We start from the raw sequence: 17,400 nt of genomic DNA on the forward strand, positions 1-17,400 counted from the left end.
TTAGCGGTGCCCACGCCCAGCTGTGTGTGTGGCTTGTGGTGGTGCTGCATGCCCAGCTCTGCATGGCTCATAGGTGGCACTGTGTGCCCAGCTCTGTGGGTGGCTTGTGGTGGCGCTGCATGCCTGGATCTGGCACCAGGAGCCCCTGGGAAACGAAGCAGCTCACTGGTTGCCCCGCCTTCCCTGGGCATGGGCCTCACCATCCATGTGATGTGCCTGGGGTGGGGTGTTGTGACCCCCAGTGGCACATCCTCCTGGGCCTTGGTTCCATGGGGGAGGTAGGGTCACAGTGGGGTCTCTTTGCCCCCTGAGCTCTGCATTGGTCCAGCACAGAGGGAATCCCCAAAAACCAAAACCAAACTCATTGTTCTCGAGTTGATTCCAGCTTATAGCAACCTACAGGACAGAATAGAACTGCCCCATAGGGTTCCCAAGGAGCACCTGGTGAATTCGAACTGCCAGCCTTTTGGTTAGCAGCCATAGCTCTTAACCCCTGTGCCACCAGGGCTCCAGAGGGGGGTCCCCAAGAAGGGTTAACTGAAGACCGTGAAGGAGTTACCATGGAGTGGTCACTGGTCCATCCCACAGTGACCACTGAGGTAAATGTTAGTGGGAGGTGTCAGGGGAGGCAGCTCAGTGGAGAGCCTCGAGGTAGGTGTGTTCTTCAGGACTTCCTGCATTGTAAGTGACAGAAACACAACTCAATCTGGCTTAAGGAGAGGAAAAAAGGCATTTGTTGGCCTAGATTCTGAAAGAGTTGGACAGCTCGGGGTTTCTGCCTCTGGGGCCCAAGCAATGGCATCAGGGCAAGTGTCCCTGCGGCTTGGTGTGCTCTCCCTGCAGACCAGTGAAGGATGGTGCTGGCCAGTCCAGCTGAGGCTGGGCCGCCCGCTGAGGCCTGGCCGCCTGCTCTGGCCGGGTTAGGGTCACTCCACCCGCCTGCAGGGCCTGGAGGCCAATTCTGCCACTTCTGCTGCGTCCCTGAGACTTGGTTCCCCATCCGAAAAGTGGAGGTAGACGCAGTCCCTCCCTCTGAGGGTGTAAAGTGCCAGCCCCAGAGAGGAGGTGAGAAGGGAGAGCAGCCACCCCCTGCTGGTGGAATTATGCACACACCTCCCAGACTGTTAATTTTAAAAATTCCAGCACCAAAACGGAACTGCAAACTGGTGCTGAAACAGCATTCAGGTTAGAGTGCAAACAAGGAAAAAAATCACGAAAAAAAGTTATCAGCTCAGAGGCGTCAGCACCAGGCCCACACTCCAGCAGCTGAGCTGGCATGGGGGAGGGGGTACCAGGCCCTCACCCTACACCTCTGCTTTCGTGGGAGTGAGGCCCCAGTGGCTCCACTCCTGAGTTCAGTTATGGGGCTTGTGAGGTGCAGTCTCTTAGCCCACACCCAGTGCTCTTGTCATAACCACCAGTGACTGGGAAGGTCAGTGGCTGGATCACGCCCATGCACATGACTTGGATATAGAGGGAAGGACCAGGTGTACAAAGGGGCCCTTGTCCCCGTGGGTGTAGGTGAAATCTAGGAGGAGAAGGGGGTGGGGCAGGGTACTCAGGGCACCCGCCTGCTGGTACAGGAGTGAGGGCAATTGGGTGGCCTGCCCTGTCACAGATCCAGGCGTCTGAGGTATAGCCCTTCCCCTGGGACTGCACAAGCTGGAGGTCTGACCAGGCCCTGCTTGTGGGCATGTGGATGTGTCGGCCCCTTTCCAGGGTGTGTAGTTTCCTGGCATGTGTGGACCGCTCCACGGAGGGCCTCTATGGCCCAGTGCAGTCCTTGACTGCTCTCCTCAGCTGTCAGCCACCCCTGTGGTCCCATGCCCAGAGAAGGCAAGTACCTGATAGCCCCCACGCAGAAGTGTTGCTCAGCTCCCACTGCCCACACACTTGGGGCTTTCTTGTTGCTGGTGTTAAATGCAGTGCTCTCCTGGGCACTGCACATAGAGCTTTGCTTTTGGAAGAGGACACTGAAGCTCAGGTCTGAGCTTGTTCACAGTGAAAGGATGGGACCCAGGCTCGAACTCACAGCCCTGAGTCCTGGCCTGCTGTCAGCACCTCTGCCCAGTGCCTGCCACTTTCCGGCTGTTTTCCCAACCAATCATACTGCCATGCCTGCTGACATGTGACAGTACAGCTCCCTGCCCCTGCCTTTTGTGGCCCCTGGGTGTGGTGCCTGCTGCCTGCCAGCTGCCTCTCTCCTCCAGTGTGTCAGCCCCTGGCCTGGGGGCTCTGTGGCCCCCAGTCTACTCTGAGCAGATGTGGATTGGAGGTCTGTGGTTGGTTCAGCTGATGGTGCTTCCGTAGAGCCTTTGGTGTGGAGGGACATTTAAGAGTGGAGCTCTTGGCTTCCAGACAAAGCAAATGAAGCTCCTGGTGCGCCTGGGGAACCAGTACCATGGGCTGGCCATCGGCAGAGCTACTGGTGTCTTCCACTAAAACAGAGCTACTGGTGTCTTCCACTAAAACAAGGGCAGCACAGGTGTCTGACAGGTGGGTGGGGGTGGGGATCTGGGCTGTGGTCTTTCCTGTGTGTGTGTCTGTGAGTATGTATATGTGTATATTGTGAGTGTGTGAATGTGTCTGAGTGTGTCATAGTATATGAATGTGTACGTGTATGTATATGTGTATGTCTGTGATTGTGTGGGTATGCATGTGAATGTGTATGTGAGCATGTTTCTGTGTGTATGTCTGTGTGTCTGTATAAGGAATATGTCTGTGTGAGAGCATGCGTATTTGTGTGGTGCGAGTGTCTGTATATGTGTGCGTGATTATGTGAGTGTGCATGTGAATGTGTGTGAGCGTATGTGTGCATGTGTCTGGAATTGTGTGAGCGCGTATGTATGTGTGTGAACATGTATGTGTGTATCTGGGATTGTGTGAGTATGCATGTGAATGTGTGTGTGTGTCTGGGGTTGTGTCTCCATGTGTGCCTCTGGGCCCCAGTTGGGCACATGTTTGCATGTGTGTGTCTCCTGGCCTGCTTCTCTCTGCTTGTCCTTTGTTGTCTGTTTTGGCTCCTCTCTTCATTTGTATTTTTGGTAGGGATTCTCGGTATTTACAAATCATAGAATCATTGCTTCTGTCCCCTGAATAATGGTAATAACAATGGTGGCAGTAACCAACCCAAGTGGCACCTCTGTGCTAGGTCAGGTGGAAGGACTTGATGGCATCATGTCACAGGAACCCACGAAGTCCATGCGATAATCACCCCATTTTACAGAGCAGGAAATAGGCTTAGAGAGGCGGAGTGGCTTGAAATGGAAGTCACCTGGGCTCCTGGGTGGGGACATGCAGGAGGTCTCTGTGTCCAGAGTCTGCTTCCTAGAGGGACCTATGGGGGTGGGGGGCCCTGTGCTTCCCCTGCTTCAAGCTCATCCAGCTGACGCTTGGGAAAAACCAAAACCTGGTCTTGCTGAAAGTGCCTTTTTAGATCTGTGGGTCTTGCTGATTCTAAATGTATCTGTAGGGGATTGCTTGGCTGCGGGCTCAGGATTCTGGTATGTCAGCCCAGGAATGGCACTATTGTGACATTTCTGAAGGGCGGGTACTGCAGACAGACCCAGCGGCCTCTCCCATCACTCGGCTGCTGTTGCAGACTCTGAGGCGGAAGCAGTGCTCTCTGCGCCTGGCCTGCTGGGGTCACTGGGGTCCCCACGTCCTTTCTCTTTGGTGTTTTAGCCATCCTTTGTTTTGTTGTTGGGTGCCATTGAGTCGATTCCAACTCATAGTGACAATGTAGGACAAAGTACAACTGCCCCATAGGGTTTTCTAGGCTGTAAATCTTTTATGGAAGCAGATAGCCAGGCCATTCTACTGCAGAGCTGCTGGGTGAGTTCATTCAGACCACTGACTTTTTGGTTAGCAGCAAGTGCTTGACTGTTGCTCCACCAGGGCTCCTAGTATTTGTTTTTACAAAGCTTTACTGAAGTATTCTAAAAAGTACAGTTCACCCATTTAAAGTGCCTGATTCAGTGTTTTTTAGTGTATTTGTGCAGTTGTGCAGCGATTATCCATTCTTTTAGTAAACTTCTATTGAGAAATCAATGTTTTTTTCCTCCAGAAATTAAAAAACCGATGTTTGTGGGCGGGTGATGAGGGTGTGAATAGACGGGCAAGGTCTCCACCCCACGCGGGCTGTCTTCTCATGGGGAGTTGGGGAGATTATTTATGTGGTGCCTTTCCTTTTTCCAGTGGTCATACAGAGGTGACCCTGGGAGCCAAGAGAGTGTGTACTGGGGCTGCCACACTGGGGGTCCACGGAAGGTGATCCTGAGACCCAGAGGGAGTGGTCAGCAGGGGGCACTGGGGAGTGAGAGGTCCTGGCAGGAAGGAGGTTGTTGTTAGGTGAGGTGGAGTCGATTCCAACTCATAGTGCCTTAGAGGACAGAGTAGAGCTGCCCCATAGGCTTCCAAGGCCGTAATCTTTATGGGAGCAGACTGCCACATCTTTATCCTACGGAGTGGCTCGGGGGTTCAAGCCATTGACCTTTGGGTTAGCGGCCAAGCTCTTAACCACTGTACCACCAGGGCTCCTTTAGGAAGGTGGGAGTGGGCACATTTGAGGAATGAATGTGGCCTGGTCTGGCGGGGGGATGAACAGGTTGGGATGAAGTTGTAGCGTGTGGCGTGGGCTGGACGGGCTGTGCGAGGCCTTGTGGGCCTTGTGGGCCTTGCGGTCGTCCATGGGGAGGAAGCGGCCTTTAGAGCGTCTGGGAGCCGGAAGAGATTTAAGCCCCGGTGGGTAATGGAAGGAAGGAGTTTCTCCCGAGGTCCCCTTCACTTCCCTCCGTTCTGTAGGGGTTCAAGCTGGGTGCCTCTCTCTCTCACCGGCTCGTCCTTGTGTCCCCCCTCTAACGCTGAGTCCGTGGTCTGGCTACTGTGGTCCTGACCATCATTGCTTCCTTCCTCCCTCAGCTGAACTTTGACCTGGACCGGGGCATGTTTCCGGTGGTTGTCCAGGCTGTCGTGGATGAAGGGGATGGTGAGCAGTGTTGGCTTTTCCTGCCTCTCTCGTCTCCCTGGGAATGCTTCTTTCTAAGCCCTGGGCCTGTGGGAAGACCCTCCACAGGCCCTGCACCTGGCCAGAGTGGGTGGGAGCTATGAACTTGGCCCATGGGGCAGGTTTGGGCCCAGGAGCTGCAGGCACTGGACGCTTCAGCTCTTCTCTGCTGTGGCTGCTGCCCAGGTGCTCAGGGCCTTCCTCACCTCCCTGACCAAAGCCCCTGACTGCTCCTTTTCATCGTGGGACTACAGCTGATGGACAGGCTGGCTTCTCCGTCGCCTGCTTCCCCGTGCACATCTGTCTGGGCGAACCAGCTTGGTCATTGCAGTCACAGCCTCGAAGAGCATCCTGTGTTTCCTGGGCTCACACATGCCTGAGGAATCACCCCTAGTCACATGATGAGGATAGGTAGCGGAAAGGGCCAGAGCTGATGTCCGCGTCTCCTTTCCCATGTGCTTCCTGCTGAGGTGTCCCTCCATGTGTGAGTGAGACAGCAGATGGCTGTCAGTGGGGAGCCCATGGGCCATGAAGGCAAGCCCAGAAACAGACTCATGACTCTCTTGGTAGACCCATGAGCATGTAAAACCCCAGCCCACTCAGTTGAGGGGGTAAGACCCCATGAGGGAGAAGCCAGGGCAGGTAAGGGAGAAAGGCACTGGCATCCCCACGCCTGAGGGCAGCCAGCTCTGATAATCCTCCTTTCCCTCTCTCCCTGCAGTTGTAGAGGTGACTGGCCACGCCCACGTGCTCTTGGCTGCCTTTGAAAAGGTAAGTGCCATCTTGCCCACCTGCCCTTTGTAGGGGGCAGCCTTTTGAGACAAGGAGCGTGAACCTGGGGTTCAGGCTTGGAGAAGTGGGCCCAGTGCCGGAGGCCAAGGCAAGTGGACGATTCTCCCGTGTTCAGGGCCTAGGGGAGGATGATGCTTCCCAGGAGGCTGAGAGAATGTTCTAGACTGAGGCCAGCCCTTCAGAACTCTGTGTGTCTGTGTCTGTAGTGTGTATTTGTGTTGATGTGTGTATGTGTGTCTGAATGTATATGTGTGTATGTCTGAGTGGCATATATGTGTGTGTATCTGGTGTGTATATGTGTATAGTATATATGTATTTGTGTGGTATGTATGTGTCTGTGTATATTACTGAGTGTATATGTGTGTGTGGTATGTATATTTCTGAGTGTGTGTGTCGTGTGTATATGTGTGTGTGTTTGAGTGTGTGTAAGCATGTATGTCTGTGTGTGGTGGCTTTGATAACAAGGCCCCTCAGCTCCCCAGGGAATCATGAGAGAGTCACGTATTCTAGGAATGGTCAGACCCGTTGGTGACTGCTAGTTCCTGGGGGGGCCATGCAGACCACTTTGTGGGTGTCTGTCCCTAGAGCCAGTGAGTGCCAAGCTGTGTAGGGACAGGGTCCTGCTCACTAAGAACCTCACCAGAGGCCAGTGGGGTGTATTCCCTAATGCCATGGCTGACACCCCTGCCCCACACTCTGCCCCATGCTCTGACCTCCACGAGCACTTGGCAGCTGTGAATTTTCAGTGCCAGCCTGCGGTCCCTCTGTTTTCCAGACTGGCAGCAAGGTCCCATACTGGCTAGTGGATGGAGCCTGGGGCTCAGAATGTTCTGGATTTTTCCCGGTACACTGAGTGACCCGCTGACTCTTGGCTCCCCAGCCCCAGATGTGAGGCTCCTTCCTATGACCAGGCCTTTCCAAAGCACCCTAGGGAAGTTGGCACAGCTGGTCCACAGCCCCCCTGTCCTGTCCTCTGGGTGAGGCTGGGTGCCTGGTATGGACTTGCTCTCCTGCTTCAGAGCTGGCTCACTGCCATACCCACCGAGCCAGCCTTGTCCAGGGAGATGGTCACTGTTGGCCTCTAGGATCCTCTGGCTGACATTCTGTCCTGTGCTCCCGGTTTAGAGCCCGAAGAGAATCCACTTGACTGGTGGAGTCTAACATGTTGGAAATTTCCTTCCGATCCTACCAGCCTGTCTAGAACCTCCTGGCTTGGCTGGCTCAGGAGGGATGCTGGTGTCATCCCAGATCTCTGATCTCGTGCTTTGATTAACCTTATGCACCTCTGAGCAGCATGTCTCCTTGGGTGCTGCCCAGCGCAGCTTGCTTTCCGCTAATTTGCTCTTTTGGTTTTTAAAGCTTGAGCTTTTCTGTGTGTATGCTTTCTTCCTAATTAAGCCAAACCCTCGGAAAGCCAAATGGGTTTGCCTTGAGCTTTGCACCCAGGGCTCTTTCTTTTTTTAAATAATTTTTATTGTGTTTTAAGTGAAAGTTTACAAATCAAGTCAGTCTCTCACATATAAACTTACATACACCTTAGTACATACTCCCACTTTTTCTCCCCCTAATGAGTCAGCCCGCTACCTCCTTCCATTCTCTCCTTTCGTGACCGTTTTGCCAGTTTCTAACCCCCTCTACCCTCCCATCTCCCCTCCAGACAGGAGATGCCAATATAGTCTCAAGAATCTACCTGATGCAAGTAGCTCACTCCTCATGAGCATCTCTCTCCAACCCATTGTCCAGTCCAATCCATGTCTCAAGAGTTGGCTTCGGAAATGGTTCCTGTCCTGGGCCAACAGAAGGTTTGGGGACCATGACCACTGGGATTCTTCTAGTCTTAGTCAGACCATTAAGTCTGGTCTTTTTATGAGGATTTGGGGTCTGCATCCCACTGTTCTCCTGCTCCCTCAGGGGTTCTCTGATGTGTTCCCTGTCAGGGCAGTCATCGGTTGTGGCCGGGCACCATCTAGTTCTTCTGGTCTCAGGATGATGTAGTCTGTAGTTCATGTGGCCCTTTCTGTCTCTTGGGCTCTTAGTTGTCGTGTGACCTTGGTGTTCTCCATTCTCCTTTGATCCAGGTGGGTCGAGACCAATTGATGCATCTTAGATAGCCACTTGTTAGCGTTTAAGACCTCAGACGCCACACTTCAAAGTGGGATGCAGAATCTTATTAGAATTTATTTTGCCAGTTGACTTAGATGTCCCCTGAAGCCGTAGTCCTCAGACCCTTGCCCCTGGTACGCTGACCTTTGAAGTATTCAGTTTATTCAGGAAACTTCTTTGCTTTTGGTCCAGTCCAGCTGTGCTGACCTCCCCTGTATTGAGTGTTGTCCTTCCGTTCACCTAAAGTAGTTCTTATTTACTATCTAATCAGTAAATAACCCTCTTCCACCCTCCCTCAGGGGCTCTTTCCTGATGTGGGGGAGGGTCTTGTGGTCACTCGGACATTGGCTGAGTGTTCTTTAAACTGCAGTGTCTCTGCAAGTCACCCCAAGCTCGGTTTCATGGGTCAGGCCCAGGAGTCTGTGTCTTCAGAATGCACTCAGGTAGCTGTGACCCAGGTGTGGGACCGTGCTCTGAGAAACCTCGGCCTGACCCTTTGATCTTCACACATCCCCTCCTGTGTCTAGGTATGGGCGTGGACTGACCAAGGAAGGGCCTTTCAGCAGGTTTTAGGGTTTTGTCCTTTATTTCCACCCAGACCTGGAAGCCCCAGGCCACCTCGTTTTATGGGACACATTTTTGTTAGGGATGTGTGTGTGTGGTGTGTCTCTGCTGTATGCGTACATGTGTCATCGTATAGGAAACCCTGGTGGCATAGTAGTTAAGTGCTACAGCTGCTAACCAAAGGGTCAGCAGTTCAAATCTGCCAGGTGCTCCTTGGAAACTCTGTGGGGCAGTTCTGCTCTGCCTTTTAGGGTCGCTATGAGTTGGAATCAACTCGATGGCACTGGGTTTTTTGTTTTGGTCATCGTATATGTCTGTATGTGTCTCTGTGTGACTGTGTCTGTATGTGTCTGTGTGTGACTGTCTTTATGTGTGTGTCTGCTATGTGCGTGCATGTGTCTGTGTCTGCCGTATATGTACATGTGTTTGTGTGTTTATGTGTGCATTTGTGTGTCTGCATGTGTGACTGTGTCTGTGTATGTTTCTATGTCTTTGCATCTTGTCTGTGGGTGTCTGTACGTGTGCCTGCTCTATGCATACGTGTGTATGTATGTGTGCTGCATGTGTACGTGTGTGTGTGTGTCTGTGTGTCTGTCTGCTGTGTGCATAGGAGTGTGTGTGTGTGTTCAGCTAGGACCATTGAGAGTTACCAGCTCCACCGACTTACCCTTGGCGTTTCTCCTCCTGGCAGCACATGGATGGCAGCTTCTCCGTGAAACCTTTAAAGCAGAAGCAAATTGTAAGTTGGTCTGACTTGCTCTCGTGAGCCTTTTTGCTTTAAAAGATGCATGCACGTGTGCACACACATACGGAGTCCAGCAGTCTGTGCGCGTTGTTCTGCCTGGGCCACCTGGCTGCTGCTTCCAGCCACCTGGTGCCTGTGGACTTGCTGGCTCCTCCGCTGGGCTGTGAGCTGGAGCACCTGGAACAAGGACACTGGGTGAGTGCGTGTGTACTGCATGCCACTGTATACCAGCCACGGCTGCCACACGCCTGTCCCTGGTCCACCCTTGAACCCCATCCTGGTGTCTAGGACACAGTACTAAAAAAAAAACAAAAAAGGCATTGTCGTCGAGTCGATTCCAAGTCGTAGTGACCCTGTAGGACAGAGTAGAACTGCCCCATAGGGTTTCCAAGGCTGTAACCTTTATGGAAGCAGACTGCATCTTTCTCCAGCAGAGCACTTGGTGGGTTAAAACAGCCAGCCCAAACCGTTGTGTGCTGCCTGTCTATAACATGTAAATACAAGCCTGCACTCCCAGTGCCTCCATTCTGGCCCTTTCTTTTCCCCATACATCGCAGTTCTCCTGACAGTCACAGGGGCCCCCTCTCTCCTGGCCTTACCTTCCAGGGCCAGCCCCAGGTCCACAACCAGACCTCACTGTTGAATCAAAACCTAAAAGTAACACAACATCCTGGTCTGTTGCTGTTGAGTTTATTCTAACTCATAGTAACCCCACATGACAGAGTAGAACTTGCTCCGTAGGGTTTTCTAGGCTATAATCTTTATAGGAGCAGATTTCCAGGTCTTTTCTCCTTCGGAGCAGTTGATGGGATCAAACTGCCGCCTTTCGGTTAGCAGCTGAGTGCTTAACCACTGCGCCACCAGGGCTCCTTGGAACATAGTAAGCCTTCAGTAAGTACTTACTGAAGGGAATGGATAGAGGAAGGAAGGAAACAGGACACAGAAAACTACACCCTCCTTATCCTCCTCATGATTTGCTGAAAAATTGTTCATCTCAGGTAAAGACTCGGATTGACTTCAGCATTGGAGAGGAAGCATGGAATATTCTGGAATAAGTGGGAGCTGTATACCAGCCACATGGCCCAGACTCCTGTTTTTCTTTGGGGGTGTTAATTTCATGGTCCTACACGTGAGGAGCTCTGAGGAGTTACTCCTGGTGGCCTCGAATAAGGACCAGGAATTTAGGATGGGGGTCCCCTAAACAGAGCTAAGCTAGATTTTGATTTTGAGACTGATTTTAATGTGGGCAAGGGTGGGGCGTGTGTCTCAAGGCCATGGTTCGCAGTTTTCCTTGTGTGTGGCTGCTAAGGTGCGCCTCCCTATTTCAGACCACAACCGGGAAAGGTGTTTGTTATTTTTTAAAAGGTGGGTAGAGAGAGCGCCGGGAGGTCTAGCAGAGGGTCCAAGGCACAGACATTCAGAGGCACCTGCCTGGGAGGTGCGCAGCAGCAGGCGGCTCTCCATAGAGGTGCTTGTGCGTGGTCCGTGGGACCGTGGGGAGCGGCTTGGGGGAGCGGCTTTCAAGACCGCTTTTGAAAATTACCTGGGAGTGAAGGGCAGGGCAACGCCATTTGTAGAAAATGGGTTCAGTGTCTTGGAGATGAGAGACATTTTCTCCTTTTGTGGAAGGAGCTCTTATAAAGTAGTAGCGGCTCAGGCTGCCATTTGGTGCCTGAGAGACCTCAGTTTCCAGCCTCAACTCTGATCACTCTGAGGGGCTGGTGGTGGATGGGGTCAGAGTGGTTTGTCCCCAGGGAATGGGGGCAGTGAGGTGGGCATAGGGTGTGGGTGCCGGGCCCCCATGGAGCTTGGTTCAGTCTGTCTGTAATGGGCAGACCACCTGGGGCAGCAGCCCCACGTCCTGTGATGCTGGTCTGGCTGGGCAGGTAGCAGGTAACCCCGCAGCCTCACTTGGAACTGGGCCTGCTCCCTGAAGTGGGGCTGTGCCAGGTGAGAGCAGAACCTGAGAGAATGCCCAGCATGCCTCTCTGCCCTCCAGGTGGACCGAGTCAGCTACTTGCTGCAGGAGATTTATGGCATCGAGAACAAGAACAACCAGGATACGAAGGTATGTCCTCGAGGCTGGACCCCTCACGGCCCAGTCCCGCTTTCACGGGAGCCAGCTTGCTCTGAACGATCTAACCCAGGGCTCTGGGCTGATGGAGGTGAGCCGGCCCCCTCCCCTGCCTTCACCCAGGGGTCTCTGGCTGACAGAGATGAACCAGACCTCTTCTCTGCCTTCACCCAGGGGTCCTGGGCTGCTTCCCAAGCTCCATCCTTTTTTTTCTTAATTTTTTAAAGAATAATTTATTGTTTGCTGAAAACATACAAAGCAGAGCATACACAGTTTGACGATTTCTGCACGTACAATTCAGTGACATTGATTACATTTTCGAGGTGTGCAACCATTCTCAACAGATTTCCAAATTATTCCTCTACCATTAACATAAACTCACTGCCCCCTAAGCTTCTCATCTAACCCCTTTCCAGTCTTAATTTTTTTTTTTAATTTTTATTGTGCTTTAAGTGAAAGTTTACAAATCAAGTTGGACTCTCATACAAAAATTTGTAAACATCTTGCTATATACCCTAATTGTTCTCCCCCGATGAGACAGCACACTTCTTCCCTCCTCTATTTCTTTTTGTGTCCATTTGGCCAGCTTCTGACTCTCTCTACACTCTCATCTCCAGACAGGAGATGACAACATAGTCTCATGTGTCTACTTGATCCAAGAAGCTCATTCTTCACCAGTATCATTGTCCATCCCATAGCCTACTCCAATCTCTGTCTGAAGAGTTAGCTTTAGGAATGGTTCCTGTCTTGGGCTAACAGAGGGTCTTAGGACCATGACGTCCGGGGTCATTCTAGTCTCAGTCAGACCATTAAGTCTGGTCTTTTTATGAGAATTTCGCGTCCGCATCCCACTGCTCTCCTGCTCCCTCGGGTTCTTTGTTGTGTTCCCTGTCAGGGCAGTCATTGATTGTGGCTGGGCACCATCTAGTTCTCCTGGTCTCAGACTAATATAGTCTCTGGTTTATGTGGCCCTTTCTGTCTCTTGGGCTCATAATTACTTTGCGTCTTTGTTGTTCTTCATTCTCCTTTGCTCCAGGTGGGTTGAGACCAATTGATGCATCTTAGATGGCTGCTTGCTAGAGTTTAAGACCCCAGACACCACTCTCCAAAGTGGGATGCAGAATGTTTTCTTAATAGATTTTATAATTATGCCAGTTGACTTAGATGTCCCCTGAAATCATGGTCCCCAAACCCCTGCCCCTGCTATGCTGGCTTCCAAAAAAAATTCTTTTTTTTAAGGTAACAGATTATAGAACATTTTGCCCTTTTTTTTTTTTTAAAACAAATTCACTGGTTTATTATGTAAACCTCTGACTTAGGGACAGGAAAGGACACAGGAGGGCTCCATCTCCTCTGGGCTGAGCCTGCTTTGTGGTCTTTGCTCACAGTCCAGAAGAGAGTAGCAGAGAGAGAAGTTGACACCTGTCTGCCTTTTTAAAGTGTACTGTCACCTGTTTCATAAAATCTCTCTGGAAGCCTCACATCCAGCTTTTCTCAGGATAGCTGAAACCAGCTAGAAGCAGTTTGGGCAGGCCTTAGCCCTTTAGGAGTTAGCCTCAGATAAAGTATCCCTGCTCACTTCAGATGTTCTAGAACAGAGGCTGGCAGCCTTTCTGTAAAGGGCCAGATAGTAAATATTTTTGGCTTTGCAGGCCATCAGGTCTATGTCACATCTGCCTCCTACTGTCGATGTAGCACAAAAGTGGCCATGGATGATATGTAACTTAATTGACGTGACTGTGTACTGATGAAACTTTATTTACAAAAATGAGCGGAGGGCCAGAATTGTTGACTCCTATTTTAAAGCTGCCATTACCTAATGAAAAATTTTCAGACATGTTAAACTTGGTTGATATTTTTAGTGAAATAAGTGGGTACCCTCTGATCAAGGTGAAGATATGTTCCTCAGCATCATAGCTTTTCCACATTTTCTCTTTGGTTCTGAAGAATAGAGAGAGGCCTTTGTACTCTTGATCAGGGGTGTGTATGTGGTGGGGAGGATCACAGATTCCCCTCCCTGCATTGTAGTTGGCAGGGGCTGTATTGGAGCATGGTGTCCATCGAGTGTTGCTCTTGGCCGGACAGCTCTGAAACCTTGTCTGAGTCACAGCCCTTGCAGTGTCATTTGCAGGCTCTGGGGGAGGACACCAGTGGCAGGTTACAGCCAGAGGGTGGTAACTCCCACTTTGAGCAGCAGCTTCCAGCTCTGTTGCACTTGTATTGATCAAAATTCAAGCTTGCATTGGCCAAACCAGAGTCTGAGGGACCCCGGGGCCCTAGAATGTTATTGGGTCACTTAAAAGCCTCCCTAGTCCTGTTAGTCTGGAAGATGCTGGGTTAAACCAGCACAGTGGTTTTCTTTCCTGAAGACTTCTCAGGCCCGTATAAGGCCATGGCTTTGGAATCCTCGAAAAAACGATTAATAGTGACAGGACTGGAGTGCCAGTGCAAGTGTCTAAGTAAGTGCTTTGCATGTGATGACCCAGTGCTCAGCATGCTACACCATTCTAGAGGGGCAGACTGAGGCTCCAAGAGGCAGTAGGCCACCCGCACTGCACAGGAAGTGAGAAGCAGGCTGGGATACGGTTCCTGGACTGGTCTCACCCCAGGTCCTATGCTCTCCAGTCAACACTTCTGTGTTTCTGTCCTACCTGAGTGGGGAGCTGCAGTTGGGGTGGAGTGGCCTGCGTGTTGCCCCCAGGCAGCAGTGGCCTCTCTACTGGAGCCTGTGCTGGGGACAGACAAGGCCAGCTGAGGCAGCATGGGCCCCTCCTTGGCTCCAGCCTCTTTGCTCCCCACCAGCCCTGGCTTCCCAGCCTCTGGCCCTCAGAAGGCCAACCCACGGGTCCTTGTCTCCACAGCCCTCGGACGATGAGAACAGTGACAACAGCAACGAGTGCGTGGTATGCCTGTCAGACCTGCGCGACACTCTGATCCTGCCCTGCCGCCACCTCTGCCTCTGCAACTCCTGTGCTGACACCCTGCGCTACCAGGCCAACAACTGCCCCATCTGCCGGCTGCGTGAGTGCTGCGGGCCCCAGCCACACCTGCACTGGGTGGGGAGGGGAAGCTTTTGGAAGGAGATTAGGTCCTGGGCACAGCGTGGCAGTCCTGTACCAGGGGGCAGTCCCAGGGAGCTGCAGTTGGCGTGGTGACACATGTTAATTACCAGCAGAAAACTGACAGCGACCTCAGAATCTGAGTCTTAAGAACATTGGACTTGTTAGAAATAATGGCCATGAGAGAATGCTTCAGGGACAGATGTCATGTGTGAAACTCAAACAGGAGAAAAGTTGATCAGTGAATCAAGTGTTGATTTTAGAGCTTACATGGAATTGAATTTATATATGTATTTTTAAATTTATTTTTGTTGATAACAAACGCAGCAGAACATACATCAGGTCAGCAGTTTCTACATATACAAGTCAGTGACATTGATTATGTTCTTTGAGCTGTGCAGTGACTCCCACCCTCCTTCTCCGAGCTGTTCCTCCCATGAGCATAAGCTCACTGCCCCCTAACGTTCCTAGCTAATCTTTTGAGTTGCTGGTATCAGTTTGATCCTATATAGATAGTTCCTAAAAGAGCGTAATACTCAAGGCAGACATTCTTTACTAGTGAGGCTGAACTGTTGTTTGGTTTAAAGAAGACTTCAGGGGATATTTTTGGTTTAAAGTTTAAATATTATGTCAGGGCAGTAGTTTCAGGGGTTCATCCAGCCTCCATGGCTCCAGAAAGTCTAGATTCTATGAGAATTTGAAATGCAGTTCTGCAGAAATTAATTTATTTTGATAAAAATTATTGTAAACATGAAAAGGGGAAAACGTGCTGGTATAAAATTGATCTGGAACCCTTCAGCAGTTTTCTCAATCATCACGTTAGGCAGAATTCTGAATACAGTAATTGTCTTCAAATACAGGGAGTCAGACACTCTCAGGGTAGAACATTCCCTCGGTCAAAATGAGCATCACGCTGGTGTCCCTGTGGCCCCTGGGCCTGTTTCCTCTTCGGCCCTCCGAGTAGGTTTTCCACCTGTCAGGGACACTAATGGGGGCTGCCTGTGGAGCTGCAGGACACCTGTCTCATCTTGGAAACGTTCGTTAGTAGGTAAATGACTGCTTTAAAAACAAAAGAATGCCCTTCTGCTGTTCTCAGGCCAGGGCGTGAGGTCAGCATCACCAGGAAGCTTGTTGAAAATACCAACACTTCACATGAGCTTCTGTGCCGGGCATGGACCTGAGAGGGATGGGGGGTGCCTCACAGTCTGACCCCGGCTGTGGAGCCTGCCCTGGCACTTTTGGGGGCACAGGGAGGGACTTGCCCAAGGTCTCTGCAGGGTCGGGGCGGGCTTTGAACTGGAGTCAGCGTCGGAACATACGCCCTTGACCCCACAGACTGGAAGCAACTACACCAACTTGTCGTGTGATTGTCCCTCCCCTTCCCCAGGACAGCATGTGGGCTGTGGGAAGGGTGCGATTGTGTGTTTGCGTGTGTGTACACGTGTGTACATATGCTTCTGCATGCATGCGTGAGTGTGTGCATGTGAATGTGCACATGTATGCAGTGGTGGTTCTTCAGGGGCTGTGGACAGGCTGAGTGTGTGGATGTGGAGTCTGAGGCCGTGTCATGTAGGGGCCTCCAGAACCCAGGAGGAAGGCCCAGCCACGGCAGGACAGCAGGGCTGGGAGGGGAGCCTGCGGGTGGGTGTGTGCTGGGCCCTGGAGGGACAGCAGACAAGGCACCCCTGAGGCTGGATGGACTTTGAGCTGAGAGCAGCATGGTGTGAGGGGCCAGCTCAGTTCATCAGTTCGCTCCCTTACACTCCTCTTGGGTTGCTAGGAGACAGGCGGGGACGGGGATCAGGATGTCAGGAAGTGGATCATCAGGGACTTGGGGCCAGGGTGTGTGTGATGGAGGGTCTTTCTGTGCCCGGGGAGCAGACAGTCACCTCACAGTCACAGTCACCCTTCTTCTGCGGTCCTGCGCCTTTCTCATGATTGTTGTTATGCTTTAGCCCATTGTTGCAGCCACTATGTCAGTCCATCTCATTGAGGGTCTTCCTCTTTTTCTCTGACTGTCTGCTTAACCAAGCACAATGTCCATCTCCAGAGACTGGTCCCTCCTGAAAACATGTTCTAAGTATGCTTACTTATAAGGAGAATTGTGGCTATACTTCTGCCAAGATGGATTTGTTTATGTTCTGTGGGTTTAGACAAACGTGGGGTCTTGTATGTGTCTTACGGCCTGCTCCTTAGGAACTCCACTCCAGGCCTCACCCCTGGCCAGCTCCAGAGCAGCCATTTCCCTTCCCTGGGCCATCTTGTTAGGACTTTCCTTGCCTCTGATTTGGAAACATGGGCTGTCCCAGGGATGCTGCTGCAGGGTGGGAAGGGGTAGGTGGGGGTGGTCGGCGTCCCCAGAGCTTGGAGGGCCTCAGTGGGGCTGGAATGGTTTTCAGTTACCTGACACGAGCCCTCTCCCTTTTGCCACAGCTTTCCGGGCCCTCCTACAGATCCGGGCTGTGCGGAAGAAGCCAGGGGCTCTGTCCCCAGTCTCCTTCAGCCCTGTCCTAGCCCAGAGCGTGGACCACGACGAGCACTCTGTAAGTGTCCTTCCTCCTGCCTGTGGGCTGGCGGGAGGCGGGGAGAGCTCTGGAGGTGTCCCACAGGGCCAGGTGTAGGGTTAGTAGTGGAGCGTGGCCAGGAAGGAGGCCGGCCCCAGCCCAGCCTTCAGGGCAGCACCAGGCAGGACCCAGTCGGGCTACTTTGTCCTCATCTGTCCATCAGGCAGGCATGGCCCCCAGGGATGGCTGAGAGGCCTTAGATGGGCCCACCTATCCTGGGTCCAGTGAGCACATGGTGGTCCTGCCAGCAGGGGGCTGCAGTGGCTGATGATCTCCCTCGCCATCCTGAGAATGAGCAGATGTGAGCCCTGTGTTGCCCACAGTCACTCCCCATGCCAGGCATGCAGGGAGCTCATGGTTCATGACTGAGAAATGCCATTTTCCCTCTGAAGACCTCTCCTCCAGTGGTGGCTGGGACACTTGCCTTCGTGTACCCCTGCCTACAGCGGACCACAGGAGTCTCAGAAAGTGTTCTCCAGATTTGGTCTGCAGAT

At 52.1% G+C, this 17,400-nt stretch overlaps 1 protein-coding gene across 7 annotated transcripts in view; it reads left to right on the forward strand.

The window, feature by feature from the left end:
• The window catches only part of MGRN1 (mahogunin ring finger 1), a 77,900-nt gene that overhangs the window by 46,481 nt on the left and 14,019 nt on the right, over positions 1-17,400 (forward strand). For all 7 annotated transcript variants that reach the window (XM_049903001.1, XM_049902996.1, XM_049902997.1 and 4 more), the window contains exons 6-11: positions 4,921-4,987; positions 5,727-5,776; positions 9,156-9,203; positions 11,209-11,277; positions 14,145-14,304; positions 16,776-16,885. In XM_049903001.1, coding sequence (XP_049758958.1) covers positions 4,921-4,987; positions 5,727-5,776; positions 9,156-9,203; positions 11,209-11,277; positions 14,145-14,304; positions 16,776-16,885 — 504 coding nt within the window. The remainder of the gene's footprint in view (positions 1-4,920; positions 4,988-5,726; positions 5,777-9,155; positions 9,204-11,208; positions 11,278-14,144; positions 14,305-16,775; positions 16,886-17,400) is intronic.

Source organism: Elephas maximus, chromosome 12, assembly GCF_024166365.1.
Source record: "Elephas maximus indicus isolate mEleMax1 chromosome 12, mEleMax1 primary haplotype, whole genome shotgun sequence".
NCBI classification, from domain to species: domain Eukaryota; kingdom Metazoa; phylum Chordata; class Mammalia; order Proboscidea; family Elephantidae; genus Elephas; species Elephas maximus.